General features: G+C 33.1%; 5 protein-coding genes across 6 annotated transcripts; 3 read left to right on the top strand and 2 right to left on the bottom strand.

Moving 5' to 3' along the window:
* Positions 1-39: 39 nt before the first annotated feature.
* On the bottom strand, positions 40-1,651 carry LOC110628178 (chitinase 2). The gene is made up of 2 exons (XM_021774701.2): positions 1,510-1,651; positions 40-994 (listed from the first exon to the last, which is right to left on the bottom strand). The coding sequence occupies exons 1-2, from the start codon at positions 1,580-1,582 to the stop codon at positions 171-173; spliced, it is 897 nt and encodes a 298-aa protein (XP_021630393.1). The 5' UTR covers positions 1,583-1,651; the 3' UTR covers positions 40-170.
* A 661-nt stretch (positions 1,652-2,312) lies between these two features.
* Positions 2,313-11,334, top strand: LOC110628131 (O-fucosyltransferase 38). Its single transcript, XM_021774637.2, has 11 exons — positions 2,313-2,602; positions 3,780-3,858; positions 4,191-4,258; positions 5,455-5,543; positions 5,683-5,860; positions 7,812-7,940; positions 8,239-8,375; positions 9,376-9,589; positions 9,683-9,867; positions 10,548-10,643; positions 10,897-11,334. Exons 1-11 carry the CDS (start codon positions 2,354-2,356, stop codon positions 11,024-11,026), a joined length of 1,554 nt encoding a protein of 517 aa, XP_021630329.1. The 5' UTR covers positions 2,313-2,353; the 3' UTR covers positions 11,027-11,334.
* A 1,270-nt stretch (positions 11,335-12,604) lies between these two features.
* Positions 12,605-13,335, top strand: LOC110628134 (cell wall / vacuolar inhibitor of fructosidase 2). Its single transcript, XM_021774642.2, has one exon. The coding sequence runs from the start codon at positions 12,697-12,699 to the stop codon at positions 13,252-13,254; it is 558 nt and encodes a 185-aa protein (XP_021630334.1). The 5' UTR covers positions 12,605-12,696; the 3' UTR covers positions 13,255-13,335.
* Positions 13,336-15,394: 2,059 nt separating this feature from the next.
* LOC110628132 (pentatricopeptide repeat-containing protein At5g04780, mitochondrial) lies at positions 15,395-18,252 on the top strand. Of its 2 annotated transcripts, none has more exons than XM_021774639.2 (2): positions 15,395-17,017; positions 18,115-18,252. In XM_021774639.2, the coding sequence occupies exon 1, from the start codon at positions 15,528-15,530 to the stop codon at positions 17,013-17,015; it is 1,488 nt and encodes a 495-aa protein (XP_021630331.1). In that variant the 5' UTR covers positions 15,395-15,527; the 3' UTR covers positions 17,016-17,017; positions 18,115-18,252. The 2 variants fall into 2 exon arrangements, with proteins under 2 accessions (XP_021630331.1, XP_021630330.1); XM_021774638.2 differs by having other exon boundaries at positions 18,101-18,240.
* Positions 17,904-19,075, bottom strand: LOC110628133 (protein TRACHEARY ELEMENT DIFFERENTIATION-RELATED 7A). The gene has a single exon (XM_021774641.2). It carries the CDS (start codon positions 19,027-19,029, stop codon positions 18,097-18,099), a length of 933 nt encoding a protein of 310 aa, XP_021630333.1. The 5' UTR covers positions 19,030-19,075; the 3' UTR covers positions 17,904-18,096.
* Positions 19,076-22,288: the final 3,213 nt, after the last annotated feature.

The raw sequence follows: 22,288 nt of genomic DNA, 5'->3' as shown, positions 1-22,288 counted from the left end.
AAATTTTTTATTTTAAGAAAAACAAAAATCATGCATAATCGTGTGTTTGCAAGACCAATTGTTGCATTCGAAACTGATATAGTTATCCATATATTGGTTTAGATAAAATAACTGTTGCATAAATTTATTGTAGCTTTTGTATAAGATATGTAATGAAACAAAAGGCCCCATTATACTTTTGTAGAGTTGAGCAAGAAAGCTTGAGATTTCCTCTCATAATAGTAGTCATTGGAGGAAGAAGCATCAGCAGAGAAGATCATGACTCCATTAACATCAAATCCATTATTCTCCAACAAAGCTAAAGCATCAAAAAAAGCATCCCCTTGAATCCCTCTTCCATTGACTTCATAGCTAGGCAACAACTTATCCTTGTTGAATTGCATGGTTCTAAGCTTAAATGCTCTCAAATAAGCTTCTGGGGTCCTAACCTTATCAGTATAGAATTGGTAATTAACATAATCAATAACATCTCCATAGCCATTAAAAAGCTCAATATAAGGTAAAACGGTGGCATGAAATGGTGCAATTGTGGCTACAGAAATTACACTCTGATTCTTTAAAAGAGAAATCAGCTCCCCAATGCAATAAGCAAAAGTAGCATTACTATTCTTTGGAAATCTCTCATAGTCAATATCTATACCATCAAGATGAAACTCATGGGCTAGGGATTTGAGGGAAGTGAAGGCATTTGATATCCAAATGTTCGGGTCTTGTGGGTTGTACCAGCTTAGGATTTTGTCCCTTAAACTCCAACCAGAAAGACTGGCTAAGGCTTTTGCATTTGAATGGTTCTTCTTCATGGCTAAAACAGATTGTGGAGTCAATGTATGTGACCAATATGGTGAAAATATACCATTTTGAGCATTGCCTGACGAGTTTGCATCAATTGCAAAACTAAGTATGAAATGAAAGTCTATTTTGTCTTCAACTGGAACTGAATCAAATGTTACTCGAATTCCTGTGGCTCCAATGTACTCCATCATCACCTTCCCATCTGAATTTATCATTAAAATATTTCACTCATTATGAAAAATCATCTTTAAAATTGCAAAATTATGAATTGGGACCTACAAAAATTTTAATTAATTAAATTGCTACGTTATGGTTAAGGGTGGGCATTATGATATATAATTTAATTTAATGGAACTTAAGTTTTTTTTTTTTTTTTAAAAAAGGCCTTTGATAATAAGTGCAAACATGGGTTGTAAATTATTATTATGAAAATATATAATCCAATGGATAAATATGAAAAATGAAATTTTTACGATTTTCAAAAAATATGAAAAGGAATACTTTTTCATAATAAAACAAAATAATTAATGGATTTTCTGAGGATTATTAATTCTCTGAAAAAAAATATAAAAATGAAAATTACTTTCAATTTCTGCAATATAAGGTATATGGAAACAAGTGAAAATAAAATTTTCGCTTAAAAAAAAACATTATAAGATACTACTACTTTCTGTCTTTAATAACTAATAAATAAAAATAAAACAAAATAATACATACCAGCTGTGAAGCGTTGAGAAAGGAGGGAAGCATGGAAGACGAGAAAGAGAAGAAAGTTGATGAATCTTGTCATTCTCTGTATGATTTGATGAGAGGATCAAAAGAAGAAATGTTAATTTATAGATAATCCCAATTAATTAGCAGAAAACTAAAGCCGGCTTAAGCATCTAAACTCACTTTTTAGATTTCATCTAGTCGGAAAAAAAAAAAAAAAATCATCTCAACGAGTCTTCCTATGAATTTTTCAAAGGTTACCATTTGGACAAACGGTCAAACTCACCCTCCATGTAAAAATATCATATTCCACTGTAATTTTTGTTCAAATTTACATATAAATATCATTTAAAAGTTAAATAAAATAAAAAACTATTAAAATTTCAAAGTGTAAATCACAATACCCTTAACTCAAAATTTAAATTAAGTAAAATTTAACATATATTTCAGGTATAGGATGAATATGAAAAATTAAAATATTTAAATAAAATATCGACGAACAAATTTTAATATTATTTTAAAAAAATAAATTAATTTAATTAACAAAAACATTGAGAAAAGAGTGTACAAAATTTTATAAAGATTGTATTGTTCTATCACAAATCATACGAAATTTCTATATTCATATATTTATAGATCATAAAGTAATTTATGTATAAAATCATTTTATTTTATTCATAAATAAATGTGGGCTTGGGCCTGTGATGGGCAGTGATAAAACTTCAAGCCTTAATTAGGCCCGACCCGACCTGAAAACGAGCGAAGTACTACTGCCCCGTTCCGGTGACCGGACAACGGTATATAACCAGAAACAGGAGTTGAATGTGTGACGAAGAAGACGAGACGAGGAATGGTAAACAGCAGAGCGCATTCACGTATGAAAAGCTCATCAGTGGTCAGATTTATCTCAAGAAGACCGTCTCCTTCAGCCATTACTTTTTACATGATCCTTCTTTTTGCCTTTTCGCTCTTCGTGTTTGTTTTTAACGCAAGAGACATATTGGACAATGAACCGAAATCTCGCTTCTCTGAAGAATCTCTATCTCAGTCTCAGTCTCAGTCTCAGTCTCAATCTCAATCTCAACCTCAATCTGTGCAGGTTTCTTAGTTTTCTATTTAAAATTTTAATTTGGATGTGTTAGTTAAGGTCGACAATGTTTTTGTACAAGGGATTTGTTAATTTTGGGTGGGTTTGGTAAGTAGGCCATTTGTTTCTCTTCGATTTAATGATTTCAGTAATATTCAAGTTCTGTTCTTTGAGTATTTGCCAAGTCTCTCGAGTGTACGAGTTGTTTATACGTGTTTTTTGGGAAAAAATATGGTCATATGTAATATGTTGCTTTATCATTGCAACTTTCTGATCCAGTTTGTGTCTTTCAATGTTGTGTTTGTTATTTTGTGTGAATTCGTGAGTTCCCTGTGTGGCAAGGAATATTCAGTTTCTGCGACTGTGGCTCAGACGAGTTCAGTTCAATAATTGAAGTGAGAGATCTTCAGTTTTTGGTACCGGGAGAGTTGATTATTGCTTTTAGTGCTTTTGGTAGCAGTTTATGCTAGGATCATAAACTGCTAGTTTGTGTATTGGATTTTGCTTTGCTGATTGTGCTGATTAGACCTTTGGGGAAGGGGGACGTGTGCAGATGTTCTTTGATATGGAAAAATGATTTACAGTTTTATTTAGGAAGTTATTGGGCACCCGCCTATCAGCCAAAACATTTCTTGCTTGCTCAACTGAAAGGAAGTTGCATTTTCTTCCCTTGAGAATTTTTTATGCTACTTAAATGTCACTTTACTTTCAATTTTAGGCTGCTAGCTGAAAAAAGAAGAAAAAAAAAAGATTCACTCATGAAGATGAAGTTATGAACTTGTTGAAATTGGAGGTGTTGAGTTCGAGAATTGTGTTGAAAAAGCAATACACCATAGAATGTCAAAATAGAAGCGCATTCTGTTATTTTCTTTTTAATTGAATTAGAGAGGAGGCTATAAATTATAAAATTGGTGCACCCTTTTGGAGAATTATTGAAAGTTATTCAAGTTAGATAGATATTTGCCGTGTGATTGACCTACATCATATCAAAGTTAAAATTTATGGGTTCTGGTTTCTACTTGCATATTAGATACTGAAGATATTTCTTGTATATCTCAATCCTAAAGCCTCTTATTTCCCTTAATTTTCTGGAATACAATACAAGTTATCATTTTTCTGTTCTGTATAAGCTTTATGCATTGTTCTGTACAAAAAATGATATAAGGCTGCTATGCTTCTAATTTTGCAGATGTCAAATGAAAAGCTGCAGGATACTCCTCTCAACTATGGCTTACGCACTTGTGTCAACCCCACTGCCAAATATAAAGGTTAAAATAGTATACATCTTTGTAGTTTCATTCTTTTGCTCAATATATGGTGTAATCTACTATTCTTTTGAAGTACCTGGAACTAAATTTACTACATATTGTAGGAGCTCCGGATCCATTTACACACACACACACAAAGACACACATATATTTGTGTAGTAGTAGTGTTAGTAGTTTTAAATTCTGTTATCATCAAACATAATCTAGTTTAAGGGGACGGCTTCTCTCCTCCTGTATTCCCTCCCTTTCTCTTAATATATGTGGACAAACACATGTGCCTGCATTCATATGTATGTATATTTACCCTGCCTAATTCCAGTTTTAAATTTCAGCTGCCCAAGGATGGGACCGATATATAACTGTGAAAAGCAATGGAGGATTAAATCAAATGCGCACTGGTGTAAGTTAATAATGCATGTTCATATTTGCTTGATGGTATATGCTTTCACTATGTTGGAATCTATTCTTTTAGATAAGGGTCACCTGACCTCAACCAAGTCTTAATCCCAATCTATGTGGGTTGGATATATAGAGCACTGTTGTTAGAATCATACAATTTGATTTGATTCTCCATTCTATTGATTCATTATATGGGGTGAATTGCAAACACACTTGAGTTGTGAGTCTTGTGACCAAATTGAAAGAATTGATAGTGAATTGACAAGTTCGGTCTATTTTTTTTTCTAGATTTCACTTCATTTTTCTTATTATAAAAAGTGTACATAAAACCTTCACTCAACTTTTTTTTTCTTTCAATAGCCATTGTTTTCCCTCTCCCTCTTATTTTTCTCTTTTTGGTTAGTATGCTTTTCTCTTGTCAAGCTATGATTCATTGTAATATATTATGACCTTTTATTTTAACTGCTATCCTGTTATTATTTTATTATTTAAGCAAACTTAAATGAGAATTTCAGCATTTGGAGTTTTGGACATGGCAAGAAAATCACAATCAACCCCCTGAACTTATTTGCAATGGTTGCCACTTGTACCATTCTATCAACGTGCTCTTTTCTTGTATGTTCAATAACTTGTACTTTGCACATGTTTTAGTGTTCTCATCTCTAAAGAGCTGATTTTATTGACATGCTTTTGTTTCTATGGATGAGGCCATGACAACAATTTGATCCAGTGTGTATTTTTGCTGCCTTAGCTTCTGTTCCATTATGTATAGGCCAATTTTTTATGGACAAGAACTATGAAACTATTAAAACAATTTCAGCCATAATTTTGAATGACTAAGAAATTTTGAATTGGTGGTTTTCATGAACTCTTGGAATATGCAGTTACCTGGTTCCCATGTTCTTATTGCAGTTATCTTTAGGATGAATTCCTTAAGATTTAAGAAGAGAATTTTTATGAATAGTTAATTCTATAAAAGTTTTGTACATGATGCATGAAGTGCACAAACTGTCCCATGCATCTAGGATGTCTTAGATCAGTATGTCAAAGATGAATGTATAACTGGATCTGGAAGGGAGTGTTATGTACATCTGTAATTGATTGTTGTGGATGGGACTTCTGCATTTCTGCTGCTTTGCATCTCAATTTGCTGCAAAAATTGTCTATACAAACTCAATAAATGTGCTTTTGCTGCAGATTTCAGACATGGTGGCTGTTGCACACATCATGAATGCAACATTAGTCATTCCCCAATTAGATAAACGTTCATTTTGGCAAGATACAAGGTGTTCTTCAGCAGTTCAACGACATATCTAGCACTTTTGAATTATTTGTGTCCTATATGTAGTTTCTTTTTAATTTTCTCTTTACACATTCATAATCCTGAAGTTGCTGTTAGTCACTTGTCATGGTTCCCATGTGCAGTACATTTTCAGATATATTTGATGAGCTTCATTTTATCACAAGCTTACAAAATGATGTAAGAATTATCAAGGAGCTTCCCAAAGGATTGGAATCTATTCCTCGGGCAAGGAAACACTTTACCTCCTGGTCTGGCATTGGTTACTATGAAGAGATGACACAGTTATGGAAGGAATTTCAGGTATTGTAAACAACTTTGCTCTAGAGCACTCCCCATATATTTCATATAGATTCTGGATGAACAACTCTTTTGAATAATCACGAACCCACATAAAAGGATATCACCTTTCTAAGTATCACAGAAATTAGAATACCATTGAAGAAAGATAATGTTGAAACAACAAAGTTGAAACTAGATTAATCCATCAGCTGTCAGCCTGTCACTATGATGGGTTTGGACTTTGGATATTTTAGATGCTATATTGTTCAGTTTACAAACTTGTGAGATGTTGAGTAATCAATTTTCACTGCACCTAAGTGTATGGGGGTTTATAGTTTATGATTTTAGATTGGACACCCAATATGGCATAAAAAGCTTCCCTTGTCCCCCTTAATCTTTTGAAAGGTGATGTTTTCATCTCAATCTAGATCTGTATATTGACCCAATTCTCAAATATGTTTTTTTTATATGTTTTCATAGAGCTTGATTTGGTAAGAGATGTTTAGTAATCCTTATTAGTTGCTTAAGAAGTTTGTTATAGTAAGTCCAAGGGTTGGTTCACCCAATAGTGAAGGAGTTGGTTACTTGCAAAAATATATTTCTAACACATAGGAAATTGAAAAATGTCTTTATTTTTCATCTCTATGCTTCAACTGCTTTTTGTTACTTAACAACATATTGTAGTTGTTTTGAATATGTATCAAGTATGATTCATTTAAATGTAGTAGTGGGGGGTCATGGCGAGATGATGGAGTTGCGCATTTATGATTGTGCAGCCAAGGCAGACAATGAATGGAGTGGCAATTGTTTTGGTGATGGTTAATGGTGGAAAACAGGTTGATCATTGGGAAAGTAATAGTAGACTGTTGGAGTTTGATAAAGGAAAATAAGAGATTGATCTATTTTCTAACATCAGTATAGATATGGAAAAGTAGAAAGCTGGGTTCCAAAAAACTGTTTCTCAAAAACTGGAAAACGATTACATTTAAACATAAAACATCAGTTTTCTCTTTCTATGGAAAAATTTCTGGAAAACTGCTTCAGTTCTCAACAGTTAAATGGGTCCTAGACTTTGCTGGAATTTGATGATGGGCCTTGTCCAAATCTGCATGTGGTAAAAGTGTTGGGCCCCATAACGAGGCTTAACTGAACTTGATGTGGTAGCCTTCTCCAAGATGCCTTTAGGCAATTTGGATTGAACTCACTTCACTTTATTAACTCTTCCTTTCTCCTTTCTTTTACAGATGTGGGATTCCCACTTCTCCAACACTCCCCTCAAGTCCAATTGGCCTAATCCAGTTGTGACTTGCTTTTGTTTTGTCATCCTAGGCTTGCATTCTTTTTTGAGTCTCAGAGACCTTAGGTCTCTCTTCATTTTTGCCTAAGCTTGTATTTTTCTGTGTTTAGCCTGTAATTGCTAATCCAACTTGCCAGGAAATTTCTTGGACTTTGGATCTTCATGGCCATGAGGGCATTTGAGCTCTGATGCCACTGTTGGAATTTGATGATGGGATTGGTCCAAGTTTGCATGTGTTGAGAGTATTGGGCTCCATAACGAGACTTAATTGAGCTTGATGTGATAGCCTTTTTCAAAATGCACTTAGGCAATTTGGATTAGGCTCACCTTATTTTATTAGCTCTTCCTTTCTCCTTCCTTTTACTGATGTGGGATTCCCACTTCTCCAACAGACTTTTGTCTTGCTTCACAGTAGGTGGTTTATTTTGATTGTTTTATTACCTTCCAATGAAATCAATCTAGCCTTATTGAATTCAAGCTGAGGATATGTAATAAACACTTTGGCATATTTTTTTCCCCTTTTTTTATAAATACTTCCTCATTTTATCTTCATGGACTCGACCTGATTGGCATTGGGGTTAATTCTTTCTGTTTGGGTGATTGCTGTTCGGTAGTTCCTGGGTCCCTTTTTATGTTATAATTTGTTGATGTCTGCTTATGAATTAATCTCTGTAGGTAATTCATGTTGCAAAGTCAGATTCTCGTCTTGCAAACAATGATTTGCCACTTGATATCCAGAGGTTAAGATGCCGAGCTCTGTATCAGGCTCTTCGCTTCTCTCCCCCAATTGAAAGCCTAGGAAAGGTCTGGAATTCATATCCTTTTAATTGCTATTCCAAGCAGCCATTATCCAAAAGTATAACTAGTTTTGGCAAATCCTTAAGTTTATAATTGACTAGTAGATTATCTGATTAAAGTTTTGGTTAAAGTTGGTGAAAGATACAATGTTTATTTGTTTAGAACCTCATGCTACATGTGTTATTGTATAAAACAACATGCATAATCCCAGGTTTGCACTCATTTTCAGTATCAATGCATTGAGGTCTCCTATGGGGATTCCTGTTAAATTAGGTTCTGAGAATGCATGACGATGACACAACAGAAGCTGGTGGAGCGGCTGAGATCACGTGGGGGAGGATACATTGCACTTCACTTAAGATATGAGAAGGATATGCTTTCTTTTACTGGCTGCACTTATGGGCTGACTCAGGCAGAATCTGAAGAGCTGCGACTAATGAGGTGAGCATATATGGGTATCTCTTTCTCTCTCTATCTATTCCTCTTGCCTGCATGCATACGTGTGCATATGCACTGTAATTACAGACACATATGGTTCATATATATATATATATATATACTTGACTGGTTGTTCAGATGATAAGGATGACCTTGCTACTGTATACCTACTATTTTGCAGTTTTCCTCTACTGCTATGCTGTTAGGAATATGTTTGGAGTTGATGTGTAATACTGTGATCTCTCTCTTTGGCCCATTCTTATTCCTTAATGCCATTTTAGGTTATTCTTTGTATCTAAATGTCTGAAATTTAGAAAAGTATTGATAGAGTTAAGAATTTGCAAGAGAAGATTTAGGAAGAAGAGACACAACGGGAAGGCCAATTGCTGCAATAATATTAAATATCTCCAACAAAGTAAAAGAGATATAGCATTCTTTACAAGAGCTCACTGTTATCACACTAATGAGATAAACTCCAAGGAAAGGAAGACCTTGGCCCAGCTGAAAGCCGATTACTAACAATAAAATTTTTTCCACACCCATAACAAATTAACCTCCTGCTTATATCGTATTTTTCCCTGCATGCTTTTCCCCCGGCTCTTCTGTAATATGTCCTTTATTCCCTAGGGTACCCACCAAATATTCCCCCAGTAACGAACGGGTCAAAACTTGCTGCCACCTCATCATAATTACCAATTTCCCCTTTCTTCTAGAATATACCCTTAATGTTCTTGGTCCCCTTTTCTCTTGGTTCACCTGTGGAGAAGGTGTCATAACAAGTATATCTTGGATTTTAACATATTTGATTTGGTCTGCCAGAAATGCCTATATTCTTGTTAATAGCATTATCTTTGCTGCAGACTGCAGAGAGGTTCAGTAGCTTAGGTTTAGCATGTATTGATTGTTGTTCTGTCATCTTAAGACAGCATTTGGAAGTTAGGTGATGTAATTTTGTTTGCCAACGGCTATTATTTATCAACTTGTTTATTTTGTTTTGTTTTAGGGAGAATACAAATCATTGGAAGGTTAAAAAGATAAATTCAACGGAGCAGAGAGAGGGAGGATTTTGTCCCCTAACTCCAAAGGAGGTGGGGATATTTCTTCAAGCTCTTGGTTATTCTCCATCAACAATGATTTACATTGCAGCTGGCGAAATTTATGGTGGTAGATCTCAGCTTGTAGAGCTCACATCTAGGTTCCCAAATACTGTTTTCAAGGTTGCCAATGATTCTAGTATAATTTCTTTGGTAATAAGTTTGATGCAGTCAGCTGCCAATAGAATTAATATGAATCGGTTGGATTAATTTCAGGAAACATTGGCTACACCGGAGGAGTTAAAAGCATTTTCTAATCATGCTTCTCAGACAGCAGCACTTGATTACATTATTTCTATAGAGAGTGATGTCTTTATTCCATCATATTCAGGAAATATGGCCAGAGCTGTTGAGGGCCACCGGAGATTCTTAGGGCATCGCAAGACAATCACCCCAGACAGGTACAGGTCCTATCAAATTCTTGCAAATTTTACTATTTAACATAATAAACTGAAGAAAAGACCACCAGTATAAACCACTTCTTATATGTCTAATCAGTTGGAGATGGAGCCACCTTGGGCCTAGGCAACTATCTGCATGAAATAGGGAATTGTACTAGCACCCTTTTGACTTTCTGCAATCAGGCTAAAGATCTGTAGGAATTTTTTTTTTCAAAGAAAAGAAAAAGGAAGCCCAAAGCCCTAAACGCAACTGCATTGTTGTTGCTGCAACTTTATTTTTTTAGCTGTTTCCTAGGTTGATAGTTTGTGATATTTGTAACAATTGAGTTTTGCTACTTGGAAGTTACTTTGATGGATTGATTGCTTACTTGGGCTCTTGTTTTATCATTGAAATGATCTTCTGGCAAAAAACTCTTTTGCTATTCAGTCTTCGATATTCCTGATTTGATGCCTATAATGAGCTGCTTGTTTCATTGGGAGCTGTTGGGTCACAATGAAAGTTATGAGATTAGTCTATTCTTATTCAGTGTTACAGTTTCATCACTTCTAGTGCAGTATTTTTGTAAGTGCATGTGTCATTCTTTGAAGCCGATATTCCTATTGCCATAAATGATGACTTTGAGAGGGAGAGGTCAACAGGCTTTCTTCCATAATTTTATATTTTTTATAATCTATTGCAGAAAAGAACTAGTCAAGCTATTTGATAAGCTAGAAAGTGGACAGCTTAAGGAAGGGTCTTCATTTTTACATATCGTGCAGGAGATGCACAAGAACAGGTAATTCTGTTGCAGGTTCCCTTAATTCATCCAGTAAGTTTCATTCTTAATTTTTGGTGCATTCTAGTAAATTCTCACTCCATTTACTTTAATATAAGTTTCAGTATTTATTTGAAGAATTGAAAAGTTGTCCATTTTAATTTGTGTTGCATTGACTTGTATGAACTGATCGTGTGTTTAATGAACAACGAAATTTGAATTAAATTTAGATGAAGAAGAGGCAGGGCTGACTGGAGTTTTGATCACATTACAGGCAAGGAGCTCCAAGGAAAAGAAAAGGTCCATTGCCAGGAGTAAAAGGCCGAGCACGTTTCCGAACTGAAGAATCTTTTTATGAAAATCCATATCCTGAGTGTATCTGCAGATCAAAAAGAGGCTTGTGATTTGAAGAATAATTATCATTTTCTTCATGTACTATGATGACCAACACTAAACACGAGCTTCCAGGTTTCCCCAAGTGAGCCAAAGCAGCAGCAACCCAGTTCTTAGATTAGTTTGGTGGTTCTCAGTGGACATTTCTTTGTTAGTTAAAGAAAAGGAAAAGGGGAAAAGAAGGTAATGTTAGTCAATACATCAAAATATGTTAAAATTATGTATTATTATGCAGATTGCCACCACACCAAGTGAGCGCTAGTAAGTTTTTAATGGTATTGAGTTCTATCAATATATATAGATAGGGTGTTTTAGAATCTGCTTCTCACTAAGTATTTATGAATCCTTTTCCCCTTATGTTAACCTGGTAGTTCACTAAGTAAAGAAAGAAACTGTTGTTTCTTTCACTTTCCAAAGCCCTACTGAACGATTTGACATCAAGGAATAAGTTCATTTCTGTTCTATGAAAAGCTAGAGGATTGAAGGCCATGCTGAAGAGCTTGTCCATCTAAAAATCTCACTCTTCTAGTGTCTTCTATTTATCAAAACAGCAGCATTATACATATGAAAAATTAATCTAATTTTATTTTCAAACTAGATTGATATATTTTTAATCAGTCCATACATCTCTTGATATAATCATAATTATTACTCTATTCAAACTTGGCAAAGGGTCCATTTTATTTTAAAAGTTTTATTGTGAAAAAGGAAATAAAATTATTGATGATAGGTTCTAGAAAGGGTAACATGATACAATAATTGGGTGGCTCAGATCTCTGCAAACTATGCAAGTGTCAAGAAATGGATGGTAGGGTTGAGAGCTCAAACAAGACATTTAGAGAACCCACACAGCTCTGAGATGAGATGAGTGTCTAAAAATTTGTGTAGTTTTCTAACCCGTGACACTAGCTTTGGCAGCATGGCAGCTGCCAAATTTTGTTATTCCTACCGCCTAAAATAAGGCCTTGCCCTTCATAAACTACAAAAAAACAACTCATTCAATGCCTACAATCATGTATGATTGTCTAGTGAATAGTCAGTGACCACTAAGTCAAAATACCCATTGGATTTCATAAAGATAAATAATGTTTAGAATTGGATCAAATCCATCTTCTTCATAGTCAGTATTGAATTAGTAATTTTAATTAGAAAAAAGAAAAATTAAAATTTCATTTTTATATTATAAAAAAATTTACTAATTAATCTTTTAATTTTAAAAAAATATATTAAAATATATATTATAAAAAAATTTAAATATCTTTAATATAAAAGAATTAGTTAATAATATTTTCACAGAAAGATTGACTAATAAATTTTCGTATGCTACATGAATTAAGATATAAAATATATAACAGTTAAAATTAATTAATAAATTTTTTAATATTTTAATAATGTTCAAATTAAAAAAATAATATTTTAATATATTTTTTAAAATTAATTAATTAATTAATAAATTTCAACTTAAAAACTAAATAATAATTTTTTTTAAAAAAATCACTTTTTTTAATTCAGAAGTAAATAGGGATTATTAATATCTTGTTCAAATTTGAGATTTCTGCTTCAAAGATAAGTCTAGTACCAATAAGTTTGGCTCTTTAAAAACCCCATTTACTTCACTCTTATCTGCCCACAAAGAAAGAGTGAGAGACTAGACTAGGATCTACTTCACTCTCTCTCTCTGATGGGGTGCTCTACCATTTTCTTGTTCTTTCTTCTTCTTTCCCTTGCATTTCCTCAACAGATTTTTCACCCATCACATATTTTTGCTAGAGGGGACATGGATTTGATCCAAAAAACATGCAAAAACACCAAATACTATGACCTTTGTGTTTCATCTCTCAAATCCAATGCCACAAGTTCAAAAGCAGACACTAAAGGTCTAGCACTAATCATGATTGGTATTGGAATAGCTAATGCAACAGCTACATCTTCTTACTTGTCTTCTCAAGTCCCTTGCTCTGTAAACGACACCGTCTTGAAGAAGGTACTAAAAGAGTGTGCAGATAAGTATAGCTATGCAGGTGATGCTCTTCAAGCTTCTGTTCAAGATCTAGCCATGGAGTCTTATGACTATGCTTATATGCATATCATGGCTGCCGCCGATTATCCAAATGGTTGCCATAATGCTTTTAGAAGGTACCCGGCAGTTGCTTATCCGCCGGAGATTGTACGTAGAGAGCAAGGTTTGAAGCATATTTGTGATGTAGTTTTGGGGATCATTGATCTTCTTGGTTGGTGATTGATTGTATCTACCTTTTTAATGCATAATACTTATGGCTAATTATTGGTTGGTAATTATTATATTTCTTTTTTGCTTTTACTTTTAGTAGGTATTGACTGTTAAGTTATCTTTATGATGCTACGCCTGTAAAGAAGGTTGAGCGGAGGATATGTTTTTTTTTAGATTTATTATTTATTATTTAGCTTTCGAATATTATTATTATTAATAATTCACTGTCTATATTTTTTTATTATTTCTTTTTTAAATAAAATATTCTTTTTATTTTTTTTTTTATTAAAAATAGATGAATAAGAGGAAGAAAATTTTTAAAACTTAATTTTTTTTAAAATAAAATTATTTATTTAATCTATCGATACGGTGTATTTTTATAAATTTATTAAAATATTTTTATTTTTATTTAAATTTATTAAAATAATTTTACGTTTTTATAAAAAAAGGCGTTTAGAAAAAAATTAAAAAAAAAAAAAAGAAAAGGAAGAGGAGGGGTATAGAAGAAGAAGATGAAAAGGAGGAGAAAAAGAACCGATGAAGAATGATAATCAAAATCGAAGAATGATAATCAAAATCGAAGAAGAAGGAGTAGCGGAAGAGAAGCGTGAGATAATTTTAACGGCCATTGATTGAAAAAGATATATTTTAATAGATTTTTAAAAATATAAAAATTGATTTATTAATAATTATAATATTTTGAAATTAAATAATAAATTTCTTTTTTAAAAAAAAAATCTTTAACATTTATCCACATAAATACTAATTCATTGATAATACTAATCTTTGTAATAATTATTAATTATTTTAATAGTATATAATTATTCAAATAATAGTAATCAAATTTTTAAAAATTAAATTTTCATAATTTATTTATTTAACCGTTAAATAATAACGATTTAATACACTAAATATAATTTTTAAAATTATTGTTGAACAAAAGTTAATTCTCCAAAAGTTTATAATATCTCCAATAATATCATCTCTAATTATCAAACTCGAATTTTCAAAATGAAAAGTAATTAGCTTTGAAACTACAATAATACTTGTTAGTAAGGGATGTATCACAGTGATATTTTTTTTTTTTAAATAAATACAGGAAATTTTAAAATTTATAGAATAGTGAAACTCAATATTTAATTTAAAAAAAATAAAGAATTATTTTTAAATGAATTTTTTAAATTAAGAAATTAAATTCTTTCTTTTAAATAAAAAATAATTAAATTAAGTTTTTACGAAATTTTTAATTTTAAATGAAACTATAAGAATTTGCTAATTTTTTTTTTAGATCTTGTAAAGTAAGATAATAATCAAAATTATTCACTTGCTTGAGATTCTTTTCTTTATTATTTTTATAAAAATTAAGGAAATTATTGAATAATCTCTTTTTATTAAAAAACTAATAATTAAACAAAATATTATTAATATATTTTCTCAAAAAATTTAAAGATAGATATTAGTAATTGACTAAAAAATAATGTATTGTGAGAATAGATATATAAGGCTAAAGTAGAAAAAGTTAATATAAAAAATGAAAAACAAATGTGACAAAGATTATATAAAACAACAATTAATTAATATGGAGTAGCATTATATGAGAAGAAAAAATAACTTTACGCTTTGTATCAATTAGTGTGGAACGAAACAATCAAATCGAATTAATTTTAAAATTTATATCGATTTTTTATTTATTTTGGTTCGATTTAATTTTTAATTTTAAAATTTTAAATTATTTTAATTTGATTTAATTTTAATTAAAAAAATAAAAAATTAAATCGAATCAATTAATAATAATAATATATTATTTTTAATAATATAAAAATATTAAATTATATTAAAATTAAAATATTTTAATTAAAATTTTAAAATATTAAAAATAATAAATAAAAAAAATTTAAATTAACCAAATCAAATCAAATTTAACTTAATTTAATTTTTAATTAAAATTAATTTAATTTAATTTTTATAAATATTAAATTTTTAATTTTTAATTTTTAATTTATTCGATTCGATACTATTTTAAATTCAAGCCATTCAAATCGAAATACCAAACATGTTATAATTTTTGGTTTTTAAATATAGAATTGATTAATTTCATGGAAAAAAAAAATCACAAATTTTTGGGATTTATACATGCAAGTGTTCATTTACTAGTGGCTAATGACAACTGAGCGCCCATTCCACGTGAGATTATTTGCATGGAATAAGCTGTGTACTCTGTAATTTTTCAAAAAAGAGAGTATATAAACTCTGTAGAACAGATACTGACGCTTTCATCTTTAATGTCTTACAAAACAATTCATCACCTCTCTTATAAATTGAGAAATTGTGTTCTTCAACAGGCAATATCTCCCGCCAAACAAACGCACGCTCAAATTCTTGTAAATGATTACCTTGCGAATGTCACTCTCCAGACTGATCTCTTGTTAGCTTACTCCAAATCTGGTCTTCTCCAAGATGCTCGCAAAGTATTCGATAGAATGTTCGACCGGAACATGCATTCATGGAACATTATGATCTTCTCGTACGTTCAAAACTCTCTTTTTTCTGATGCTATTGGTGTTTTTAATAAGTTTCTAAAACGTGGTTTTCGACCGGACCACTATACCTTGCCTCCGCTGTTTAAGGCATCCTTAGGGGTGGGAGATTGTTATCTGGGGTGGATGCTTCATGCTTGGGTAATCAGACTTGGTTTTGACGGATATGTTGTTGTGGGTAGCTCCGTTATGGACTTTTATGTGAAGCATGGGGCATTGGTTGATGCAAAGAGAGTTTTCTCTGACATGCTGTGGAAGGATACTGGTGCTTGGAATTTGATGATTTCGGGGTTTGGGAAAGCAGGTCGCTGTGCAGAGGCATTGAGCTTGTTTAGAGATATGATTGCACAGGGGGTAAATGTTGATGTTATGACTATTCCTAGTATTTTGAATGCTTGTGTAGGGGGAGGTGATTTGATGAAAGCAAAGGAAATTCATGGTCAGGTAGTAAAAAGTATCTTATTTAATGAAGACGTAGCAATCGGGAATTCGTTGATTGATGCCTACGCAAAATGTGGGGGCTTGGGTGATTCAGAGAAGGTTTTCCAGAATATGCGTAATTTGAATGTGGTGACATGGACTACAATGATATCCAGTTATGGAGTTCACGGGAAAGGAGAGAAGTCATTGGATCTTTTTAAAAAAATGAAAGATTTTGGATTTAAACCTAACCCCGTCACCCTAACTGCAGTTTTGGCTAGTTGCAGTCGTTCAGGTCTAATAGATCAAAGTCGGGCAATTTTCTGCTCCATACAGTCAGATTATGGCTTTGAACCTTGCATAGAGCATTACGCCTGTATGGTGGACCTTTTGGGTCGTTATGGGCATCTTGAGGAAGCACTTGGATTGGTACAGAATATGAAGTTAGCAGCAACAGCAAGTGTTTGGGGTGCTTTGCTAGCTGGTTGTGTGATGCACAAGAATGTCAAGGTTGGGGAAATAGCAGCTCGCCATCTCTTTGAACTGGAACCAATAAACTCTAGCAATTACATAGCCTTAAGTTGTATTTATGAATCTCAGAATATTTGGGATGGTTTAACTAGAATCAGAAGCAATATGAGAGAACTAGGTTTGGTGAAGACTCCTGGTTGTAGCTGGATAACCATTGCAGGAATGATACACAAATTCTACCAAGGTGATCATTCTCATTCATCCACAAAGATGATGTGTGAAGCATTGGATGATATGATCAGGGGCCCCATGTTGCTGAATGTTTTCGAACAGGAACATTAATTGTAAGTACAATCTGTTTTGCAAAATATGCTTGCCCACAATAATAACTAGGATGTTCAGATGGTACTGTCTATTTTATCAGAAAGAGAAAAAAAAAATTATGACCTCAGAAATTATTGTGATTTTTTCCCCATTTTTCTGGTGAAACCAGATTGCTTAGCATGGATGTAAAAAACTCTACATGCTTGCAGTGTGGTACTTTTAACCTTTGCACAATATTAATTTTTCATTCTTTTTCGGTTGTAAAATGTCAAACAAACTCATTAGGTTATCTATTGTTTCATATGGACTTCGGAAAGAACTTTGGATTGGGGAATTATCTTGTGGCAATGATTTGTTTGTATTTTCATGCATAGTATGGCAGTTTGGTTCCAGAGGAAGGGAAAGCTTGGATTCTCTGTTATCAAAATCTGCATCAACTTTCAGCTTTTAATTGCTTCTTGACTGCAATTTGACAGGAATGCTATCTTACTAGTACTGTGGTATATTGAATTTCTTGATTGCATACTTTGATCATATAAATTCTGTTTCTAAAACTAGGAGATGATCTAATACTAACTTAGCTGTAACGCTAGGTGCTATGCTTAGGCCATTGTGTCTGACAACAATCGATATGGTTGCATTGTAGTTGAACCTTCTTCTATATTGAAGCAGAATCTTCCGTTTGCTGATTTATATATATAGTATAGCATGTATTTCGTAAGGTCCACTTTCTTGTTTCTAATGAATTTAATGTTGGATTTGTATTACTATTTAATTCAGGACATTGATGGGATGCAATTATCCCAATGACTACCATGTTAGTGCCAAATTTATGTGAAAATATCTCTCTACTAGTGATGGTGTCATTTTCAGTTCTTCTCTGCTACTCTAATAATGATAGTCTTATTTTAATTTCCTTCAATGGTTTGTTTGGATATCCAATATTAAGGAATATTATTATTCCTCAAGCTTCACTTGTTATTCTGTCAATACATATTTTTGGAATGAAGAATACAATTTTTCAAGTAATATCTCAGTAGGGATGTTGAATGAAAGAATATTATCATGTTGCCTCTTTTTCCATTTTTCTTCACTTCAATCAGACTTTGTGCTCAAGATAATTCTGAGATGGTTGAAAGGAGGATGCTGGGAGATCAGTTTCCTGGGAATGCTCATGTGAAGATTTGATGTGTGAACCTTCACTTATTTTTTCGTTTTTCTTAATCTTCTCCACAATGTGCACATCCTCTTCAATGGTGAGTACCTTGGTTTGCTCTCCATGTGGTCCAGGTACGATGGCTTCCTGGACTCTCATGTGCTCTTCAAAATCTACAATTTCAGTTTTCCGAACTATTCTCTTCTTTCTCTTCTTAATGAAGCAGCAGAGGGCAACGGATAGAAAGGCAAGAAAGAAGAGACCACCAAGTGAGACAAAGACAATAACTATGACAGTTGAATGATGTCCTGGTGCTGGTGTTGGAGGTGGAGGTGGAGGTGGAACAAAATGAGGAGGTGATGGTGGAGGAATAGGATGCCGTGGTGGTGGGGGATAGATTGGGTGACTGGGTGGTTTTGCTGCAGGAGTTGGTGGAAGAGGTGGATGATTGGGAGGTGTTCCAGGAATTGGTAATGGTGGTGGAGGAGTGATGGGGTGATGTGGTGGAGCTACTTGAGGGGTGGGTGTGTTATGTGGTGGTGCCACTGTCAGAGATGGTGGGGGAGAGATTGGGTGGCTGGGTGGTTTTGCTGAAGGGCTTGGTGGTGGATGGAATGGATGATAGGGTGGAGTTCCTGGCTTTGGAAACGATGGTGGTGGCGCAATGGGATTATGCGGTGGAGATACTTTTGGAGAGGAGGGCACATTGTGAGGTGGCGACACTTTTGGAGATGGTGGGGGCTTGTGGGATGAGGGCACATTTGGAGGGGATGGAGAAGGATGAGGAGGCGTCACTTTTGGGGGAGATGGGGGATTGTGTGGTGGTGGTAGAGGAAAATACGGGAAGTGGTAGTCGTAGTTATCAATAGGAGCCATTTCAGTCCCAGAAAGATATGGAAGTTGCCAGCTTCTGTTATGCTGGTGTTTGAGATGTGGAGAATATGGCTTGGTGCTTCTGCCTATTTGTAGTGTTGACTCCTGAGTATGTTGTAAAATTGTACAATGGATTGCACCAATTTGCGTGCTTCTAAGCTTTTAGTAACTTGACTCTCATGCTAAGATTTTGAAGAGCTGTCATTGATTGAATTAAAAAACACTTCTTCCTGCTTTTTTTTTCAATAATTCAAGACAAGGATGTCGATGGTGTTGATTGCCATGGCCATACCAATTATTCACAAGTTTTTTTTGTCTTCCTGGTAATTTAGATTGTACATGGACCTAAGTGTTGGACCACATCAAGTTTATGCAAGGAGCTTTGGAAAATGATGTGGAGATTACATGTGCACCTCCATCCGATTGGAATGTTTTCTACAAAATTCACTCAAACCCTATTGCTCTTATCATCTAAAATTTCTGACGATTGAACAGATTGATATTTGGGTTTATGATGGAAATGAATATTGATTTCTGGCTTCCATTGTCTGATTCGATCAACTATGGTTTCTTAAACTTGCAGGGAGTAAATGAGTTGGCTCTGTCCTTTGTATCAGTTTATTAACAAGATAGAAATTCATATTACCAATGTGACCTTCACCTTCTGTCCATGTGAAAAGACCTAGTCCTTCGATTGTTTAATGTAGACTGTTTCATGGAGTTAAGTTGGCTTAATTACAGTGTATGGTAAGACTGGAAATTGAGAACAAATTCCCTTTATTGAACCACTTGGAGAGTAAGAAATTACCCCTAATGTTAGCTTATTTTTCATACTTAAAACTAACTTTTGATGATACTCTAAAAATTACTGATGATGCTCTAAACACAAACAGATCCCTTTCCATGATGTAGAATTAATAGTTCAGAAAAATTCCTTTTCCACACTATATTAGATATACTAATTTAGAAAGGGAGAGAGACAGTCTATTAAAGTAAAACTAGAGTAGTATGAATCTAGCACAAGTATTTTGGGATATAAAAGCTGAAATTGCAAAATTTAGATTAATCAGAATTTGAGCCAATAATTAGATATCCCAGCTAGAACCTTGAAAGGCTTGAGTGAAACTTGGGAGCACATAAATGTAACCACCTCCAATGGCTATGAAATATGAAAGCAAAGATCCAATCACACAAGCACCCTGACCCAGTTCTTGGGCTCCCAACACCCAAAGACTTCTGTAGTCATTATCTCAATCAACCATCCTGCCAAGACTTAGCTCCGAGTTAATACAATTTTACGTTATGTACAAACTCCAAGTGTGGAACTCAGAACCTAAAATTTTTGGGCAATTTAAGAATTTTTTTGGCTTTTTATTTATAAGGTTTGTAAAAATGATAAATTTATTTATAAACTGTATCTCTAATTTAATAATTAATAATAACAAAGGTGTGTATAGTATTTTATTTTTATTCTTCTGGTATGATTTTTCTGAATGGGTTTGCGCTCAAGATTGTTCAACTTTCAAAACTATTCACGGGTACAGCCCATTGGTGATGGTGTTTTTTTTTTAATAAGATTATTTTTTTGATAATAAATAAATCTAAGATTCATAACACAATTCTTTAATATAATTTTTAATAAAATTATAGAGATATTATAAATAATTAGAAATATATCAAACATTAAAGTTATATTCATAATCATTAAAAAGGAAAAAAAAATAAAAGTTATATGAATATATTACTTAAAATAATATATAATAGAATATGATAATATCTAAAAGAACAAGGTGGGGTTTTCAAAAGGGTCCTTTAAGGATCCAACAGGAAGGAAGCTTACTTTTATCTTTATTATCTCCATTTTGGGAAACTTGAAATTTCTCCCTATCAACCTAAGATAAGTCAGTATAGTGCAGACTTTGAGGAGGAGCCACCAGCCATGGATAGCATTCAATTTCATGACCATGACCCTCTTTTTACTTTATTTTCCTTTCTTTTTAATTAGGTTTGAGTGGTTTCAAAGATTTTAATCCAATAATATAACCCTTATCTTGAAACATGTTCTTCCTTAAATACCAACCATTGATATATAAAGTGAGTAATCAATACTCACCATTTTGCAGGCTTAACTAGCTTGCTTTTGCTTCTTCACCCCCAGAATTGACTCAGTAATGATGATTAGCATGGGATCCTCATTGGATTTGCTACTCATAATTACTTTTACTTCATGCTACTTAATGTTTGGAGAAGCAGAATTATCCAAAGAGTTGGATGGTAATGAGAGATTATTAAATTTGAAATCAATAAGTCTTTGTTTGGTATACTAAAAATCTATAAAGGAAATACGAATGACGAAATTTTAATTTTCCCCTCATGGTGGGTTACATTAAATTAGGACAGTGATTGATAAGTGGAATTTGTGAATAAATTAGTTTGCCTTTTCCATGTCTCTTTATTTATAAAGATGGCATAATGGATTGTCCTAATCTATGAATTATCCCAACTGCATCATACATTAATTAAAACATCTCATGTACATGCAAATGAACATGTATGGTATCATTATGGCATATAATTAATGCGTTTACCTGACATTTTCCAACCACAAAATCTTAAAACTAGTAAAGGAATAGCCAATGGGTCATTCATAAATTTTATGAGATTAAATGATAATCACAAAGTGGACGTATAGCTTTATGCACTGTGCTTGAATTCCTCAACCATGTCAACATGCATCACCAGTAATCGAGTTTTTGCAGACTATATGTATCATTTGAATCATGCATATAGCTAGCTTCAAATCCAAGCTACCCAATTTCCATATAATATTTTCTAAAGTTTTTTCTTCAAAGCATAATAATTTTAAACTTTAGCTGTATTAATTAGTTCGATATATCTTTTATATTTTATGTGAAAATGCATATGGCTTCTGTAGTTAAATGATGGGTTTTGGGAGAGAAGAGCTCAAACGAAACCCTAGAATGATTGCAAAGTGCATGCGCAAGTATAGAATATCTCTTATTATAGGAAAGATACATAAGGAAGTAACCAGGTGTGTGTTGCACTTGTTGAAAATAAAAAGTATATGACCTAAGAGATAGTTGCACCACCGTCTGATCTGGAATGGAGGAACGTGATTCAAAGTCTCATGTGGGTCTCCGTTTCTTCGGCTAATTGGTGCAAGTATTTCATGATTGATAGTACCTCATGTTCCAGACAGATATAGCCAAAGAAAAACTGCTGAGGATTTAGGAGTTTTCAA

The sequence above is a fragment of the Manihot esculenta genome, chromosome 12 (assembly GCF_001659605.2).
Source record: "Manihot esculenta cultivar AM560-2 chromosome 12, M.esculenta_v8, whole genome shotgun sequence".
NCBI classification, from domain to species: domain Eukaryota; kingdom Viridiplantae; phylum Streptophyta; class Magnoliopsida; order Malpighiales; family Euphorbiaceae; genus Manihot; species Manihot esculenta.
The sequence above is the reverse complement of the archived record's forward strand: the minus strand, read 5'-3'. Positions and strand labels throughout refer to the sequence as shown.

Coding starts and splice junctions, on each gene's coding strand:
- LOC110628178 (XM_021774701.2), bottom strand. CDS start 1,582: ATGACAAGATTCATCAACTTTCTTCTCTTTCTCGTCTTCCATGCTTCC. Junction 995..1,509: donor TTCTCAACGCTTCACAGCTG/GTATGTATTATT, acceptor TGATAAATTCAG/ATGGGAAGGTGATGATGGAG.
- LOC110628131 (XM_021774637.2), top strand. CDS start 2,354: ATGGTAAACAGCAGAGCGCATTCACGTATGAAAAGCTCATCAGTGGTC. Junction 4,259..5,454: donor TAAATCAAATGCGCACTGGT/GTAAGTTAATAA, acceptor CTTTTGCTGCAG/ATTTCAGACATGGTGGCTGT. Junction 5,861..7,811: donor AGTTATGGAAGGAATTTCAG/GTATTGTAAACA, acceptor TAATCTCTGTAG/GTAATTCATGTTGCAAAGTC.
- LOC110628134 (XM_021774642.2), top strand. CDS start 12,697: ATGGGGTGCTCTACCATTTTCTTGTTCTTTCTTCTTCTTTCCCTTGCA.
- LOC110628132 (XM_021774639.2), top strand. CDS start 15,528: ATGTCTTACAAAACAATTCATCACCTCTCTTATAAATTGAGAAATTGT.
- LOC110628133 (XM_021774641.2), bottom strand. CDS start 19,029: ATGGCTCCTATTGATAACTACGACTACCACTTCCCGTATTTTCCTCTA.